The sequence below is a fragment of the Notolabrus celidotus genome, chromosome 15, assembly GCF_009762535.1.
Source record: "Notolabrus celidotus isolate fNotCel1 chromosome 15, fNotCel1.pri, whole genome shotgun sequence".
Lineage (NCBI taxonomy): Eukaryota > Metazoa > Chordata > Actinopteri > Labriformes > Labridae > Notolabrus > Notolabrus celidotus.
The window spans coordinates 14,498,582-14,504,581 of record NC_048286.1 but is presented as its reverse complement, the minus strand read 5'-3'; the positions used below and the strand labels follow the sequence as shown (position 1 = coordinate 14,504,581).

The following is a 6,000-nucleotide window of genomic DNA, read 5'->3' as shown; positions in this document are numbered from 1 at the left end:
CCTTGCCTTGCACACACTCTGTAAAGACAGAGTCATGGGCCCTCAAAGGGGATAACAAGTGAGTGCAGATCAATATAACCAGTATGTGTTAAATTTCAAGATTGTTTGATGTCTGGACAGGTTCACAGAGAGCAGGTTCAGGCCTGATTCCGAGCTGAGTCACCTCTCCCCTCGTTTTTCACTTCTTCTTCTACTTCACCACAACATGAGCTTGGTGCAAGCAGGATTAAATATCATTTACTTTTTATGCAAGTTATTCCGTTTGAAGCGGGCGACAATCCTGCTGAGTCCTGCAAGCTGGAGGATCTCCTCTCACACCACCAGAACAATAAAATGCTTCACAGATTAGAAGCAACTTTAACAACATGCCAGGAGTTATACAAAATGTCATGAGACTTTATTTTGAAAAGTGTCATGAGGATATGAAAATATCAAAATCATTCAGCATCACAGTTTTTCCACTGTTAATATACAATCATCTCAGTCACGCTTACATTCAATATATAAAAATATAAAAGGAAACATACATATTATTGCTTTGGAAAACTGAGGCACTTGAGATTTTTTCTTTTTTGGTTGAGTGCTGGCAAACCGTTTCTAATGTCTGTGCAAAAGTTTAATCATCATTTCACCCTAAAAGAATTTTGCACTTGTTCCCTCAGTTCCAATGGCTTCAGTATTCCTCTAGTTTGGTTTATGCTGTCATTCACAATGCGCCTTTTTGGTTTCATTTAAAGAGTGGAGGACTGCATACCAGCCGTTTATCAGAGACACTGGTACAAACACTGAAGATAAAATTGTGAAGGCTTATAAAAAACACTCTAAACATGCAGAAAAGTGCATGAATAGCACAGGTAGGTGAGTACATGGCATGACAAAGCTCGACACTGATTGCAATCACAGAAACACTGCTTGAAATGAAGAGGCACGTGAGTTATTTCTCACTCTGAAATAAAATCGAGTCTTTGGAGCTCCAAACCCCCTCCATGTAATTCCCTGACAGTTCTCCTGGACTTGAAAAATAAAGAAGCTACAAAGAGGGCTTTTTCTTTTTCTTTTTTTTCTTGCTGCTGGTGGTGATGGTGGAAAAGTATCCCAGTTCAGTGTGCTACACAACAACCAGATTCCTCATGCTTGTGCAGAAGAGACATCCTGGAGAAGGTTTTCGAACAGTTCTTGCATTGGTATTTTTTCACATCCGAATGGGTCTGTAGGTGAGCCCTGAGATTGGACCTGTCTGCAAACGCCCGGTTGCAGTGGGGGCAGGAGAATGGCTTCTCTCCTGTTCAGGGAGAAAACAGAGAGAGAAACTGTCAAAGATGGCACACAGACTTATTTGGATAAATTGTACTATACGGCAGAAGCCTGCCTGTTGTTTTAGGCATGTGTTAATAAACAATAACCCTGTTGTGTCCATTCTGTTTTGATTGGTTGTTACATATTATTGGTCCAAACAAGGGCAGCAATTTGTTCCAACACCCCACTGAAAGCACATGTAGTTATAGCATTCTGTGACATTGATACCATTACTAAACAAAAGCAGCTCAACAATTAAAAAAACAGATGTACGTTTTGTAGCAGTTTCTCTTAGTTGCTGTAGCTAAATACTATAAAATTTGTTGGAGACATGAAGTCTGTTCTCTCTCAAACCCACAGCAACTCCTCACCCAGAAGGCCCCTCTGTTCCTCCCCATCCACTCACCGGTGTGTGTCCTGATGTGTCCCTGCAGCAGCCAAGGTCTGGAGAAAGCTTTCCCACATATTTTGCAAACACAAGGCAAGGTGTGAGTCCTGATGTGCATTTTGAGAGCCCCCAGGCTCACGTACTCCTTCTCGCAGTATTTACAACTGAACGATTTCCTCGTTTGGGCATCGCAGTGCAGCTGTTTGTGCTTGAGCAGTCCAGAGTACGTGGAGTAGGACTTGCTACACAAACTACACGTGAATTTCTCTGCCTCCACCCCGTGAGGGTCTGTCAGCTTGGGCAGCATCTGCTCGTCTTCATCGCTCCTCGGGCTTTCCGAGCCGCTGTGGTCTTTGGAGGACGTGTCAGAGAGCGAGGACGGGTATCCGGAGATGGGGGAGAGGTCACTGGGGAGCGGAGACAGCGGCAGGCTGCTGGTAGTCCACACGGTGATGGGGCTGTAGGCTGCCGGGCTCAGAATCTCCGGCTGGGGGATGACAGGTAGGGGGAGGCCCCGGTAGATGTGCGGCGTGAAGAAGACTGAAAATGAAGACAGTAGAGTTCAATGAATGGTCATGTGATCACTGTCATCGCTTGGGTGAGGAGAAAAGTTTTCAAAGTAGGTCAAAAGCTAAAAAACAAAGGTAAAAACGCGACAGCATTTAAGTAACACAACTTTTTAAAGTAAAACAAAACTTAATTTTAAAAACGTACCTGTTGGGCTCTCCAGCTCACTGTAGTTTGGCTTCTTTGCGGAGTTTATGTGTTTCTTGACCAGAAATGAGCGCGGCATCTTTGCGTGGAAAACAAGTGGACAACTTCTGGCAAACTTTTGTCTTGTAAATCACAGCCGTGGTGAGCTTCAATTTACTCTTTAAAGGCGGATCCTTATTTCTTAAGTCCAGTGGAGTGTCATGGTGTTGCGCTGCGCTCTTGGAAACAGTGCACTGAGTAGCTGTAAAGAGCTGTAAATACTCCCCATCAGGTGCATGGGAGGAGCCATGCTCTGCCATCTACATATACTGGGAGCTCAAACCAATTAAATCTCGCTTTTAGCACCGAGCTTTAAAATTTGCCTTGAGCCGATGGGAGCGCGTGACCCCCCTCTAGAGGCTGGGTCAGTGCCAGTTTACTCCAGTTAGACAGGTGCTTTTTAGGCTTAGGGCTTGTGTGTATTTCAAGGGTGCAAGTGTGCAGAAAACATAAAATTGGAGGTACGAAATTTTAAATCAGCCCAAATGTGTGTTATTTCGTTAACATTCCTGCAACTACAGTGAGATCATGAACGTGCAAGGAAAGGCAACACAGTAAGAGCTACAGGGTGAGATAGGAAGCAGTATTTAAAATGCCATTTCTAATGCAATCACTGCACAGAGTGTGCATGCTGCCACTGATGATTACTGTGTTATAAACCTCTGGGGTCTTGATTATCCTGTATGAGTGGCATGTTAGAACTCCCACAAACAGCAGCACTCCTAATGAAAATGATGATAGGAAAAGGAAGGTTTATACTGCCTTTGTACACACATTTTCTATTTATCCAAATCTATAAAGCAGATTTGACTTCATGATTCATGCTGGAACCGACAACATTCTGCCATCCAAGGATGAACCATCCTAATGCGGCTGTGTGCACAGAAAGCCACACATTCCCTTGCCAATAATGCAATAAGGCATTCCTCCTTGAAATGTAAATTTAAACGTACTTCCCTTCCAAGGTCAGACGTGATACAGTAATCAAATTTATTCCTGCTGCTGCTCCTGCTCCTGCTGCTGCTGAACTGGACAAAGAGAGGCAAACTTAGCAGTCTACGCCCCCTTGTGTTCGGCTCAGCTCCTCTGAGAGGGGGCCTGAGGTGAACATCTAAAAAGTAACAAGGCAGGAGAAAAAGAAACACACACACTCAAAGGCAAAGGCTTAGCTATGGAGATATTGAAAAGCAGCTCCTGGAGCAGTTTGATTGGCTAGGTCAGCAGATATGAAAAGCTCCTTATGTCTGGGGCAGGCCTTAAGTTAATTGTGAACCGCTTATCTTATCTAGAAAACATAATTGCAGATCATGAATAGTTTCCCTTTGTGCCTGCTTGGATTATAAAGGGAAGGGAAGGTTATCTGTACAGAATAACTGCCAGCTACTGCCACATGTTCAGCACTCTTTATGGCGCGGTGAGGGATGGTGGGTGTTTGGAGCTGATGAGCAGAAAACATTGTGTAGCAGAACAGATAATGCTTTAAAATCAATAATACCCACAGACCAACAACCGCACTGGAGAGGAGCAGAGCATGCATGGCCAGGTGTAAAATGCCCTCTTGCAGTTTTCATGCTTCAGTGCTGTTTGTCTGCATTCAGAGCATGTGGATGCTATTCTCCTGACAGCGATGAAGCATGGTGTGCAGACCAAAATCGTATCACTGCTTCTGAAAAGCAAGGCCAGAGTTTGTGAGCTTGAAATTAATTAATAGAGAGAAAAGCTGTGTATTCTTGGCCTTACATTGTATCAAAGTTGGATGAAGAAACAGCTGCAAAAAATGTGCTGAATTAAATCATGAACATGCATTTGATTTTTGGTCAAGCACAGGTAAGAGGATCACATATTCTTTATTCCTCTCCTCTGCCTTTTAAAACAACATCCAGGTGCAGTCTGCAAGCATAAACACCCTCATCTTCTTTTATCTTCCAGAAATGTGTTGACATTTTTCATCCAGACAGTGTTTTGTCGAATTCATCTTTCATTATCTTTTGAAAAATATGCCCTGAACAAACAAACATCGGTAACATCACAATTGAAGTGATGACTGAACTGGAAAGAGAAGAGATTCTTATACATTTATTTTTCTATTTCTCTTTGTTTTTGAATTGCCTTTCCATTCCTCATTTTTTATTTAATGTAATCCTGCTTATCTGGGCTTTTGTTTTTCTTCATTTAGCTTTTAGCTTCCCACCTCTCCTGCGCAGGCTTTTGTTTACCCTTAATCCATATATATAATTTGTGTGCATATTTATGTGTAAATTTGCCTGTGTGTGTATATCATATCTTTAATAATAACTTTTAATGTTGGAATAAATAAAATAATAGCATTTAAACTGTGTGAACATGAGGTCAGATTAACTGAAACTCCTACAAAATATGGTTCAGGTCTGATGTTCCCATCAATCACACTGTGTTTTCAGCAAAATACACAATTAAAGCTTATGTTGCACCAACTTCTCAAAGATTGTGTTGATGTGGTTTGTACAGTGCTGCAGTGTTAGTACAATGATGGACGTCACCTTTTCCCCAACTGAGCCCCGCCCACTATAAACCAATGGTAAGGATCAACCATGAACATATAAATATCTCATCTCTAGTAGCCAAAGCTGATCCAACTCTGAAAGAAAATTATTGGCAACATGGGGCCCTATTTTCATAGACTTTGGCTGAAAAATTATTCATCCAGTGGAGCTCCCAAATTTACAATCTGTGTATCCATGCATAACTCATCGCAAGCACTACATTATCCTTCAGGTTAGCAGGTGCCCTCTTAATAGCCCATCTGAAGTCTTGGCTCTTGCTTTCTATCTGTCTGTGGTTTTGGGTCGACAGAACCATGCGGTGGAGTCAAGAGGCAGCCTTGGGTGTTGAAAAATGAAGTAAAACTGCAAGCTTCTTGAGTGTCCACTTGAAGCCAAGGAATCACCATGAGGTCAAATGTGACAATACCCATTTTTAAATTCATTTTTAGGATTACTTTTTGGGACTTTGATGCTTTTATTCAGAGGACAGGACAATGTATAGAGTAGAAAACTTGGAAGAGAGAGTGGGGTTGACATGGGGCAAAAGGCCACAAATCTGGGTTTGAAGCATAGACTGTATAAAACCTGGACGTAGTCTCCGTGATGTCACCAATTAGTTTTTGATGCAGAGTTTTGAAACCTGCTGATGGTTGCCATACTGGAAATGCTGACTCAACCCAACTTTCACTCAACTTAACATGAGGCAAAGAAGTACAGCACACTAACAGCTACAGTGTGCCCACCTGCCAGTCAAGTCAGTTGGGCCCATAGACTGTATAAATAATGGACGTAGTATCCGTGACGTCACCCATCTGTTCCTGAGCGCTGTTTTGAAGCCAATCGACGGCGGCAGCCATAATGGAAATGCTGAACTCAACCAGGCAGAGTGTGACGTAAAGAGGTGGAGTTTGAGCCTCCTAGCCAATAACTATGTGTTCCCGTCCGGGATACAAGTCAGTCATGTCCTTATTTGGGAAAAAACTCGTAATGTTGAAATCTTCTGAACCGTCGTGTTAGAAAAAAAATTCACCCCTCGTACAG

At 42.6% G+C, this 6,000-nt stretch overlaps 1 protein-coding gene across 1 annotated transcript; it reads right to left on the bottom strand.

Annotated features, from left to right (window-relative positions):
* Positions 1–375: 375 nt before the first annotated feature.
* On the bottom strand, positions 376–2,699 carry snai2 (snail family zinc finger 2). The gene is made up of 3 exons (XM_034703775.1): positions 2,399–2,699; positions 1,703–2,224; positions 376–1,282 (listed from the first exon to the last, which is right to left on the bottom strand). The coding sequence occupies exons 1-3, from the start codon at positions 2,475–2,477 to the stop codon at positions 1,101–1,103; spliced, it is 783 nt and encodes a 260-aa protein (XP_034559666.1). The 5' UTR covers positions 2,478–2,699; the 3' UTR covers positions 376–1,100.
* Between the last annotated feature and the right edge of the window lie 3,301 nt (positions 2,700–6,000).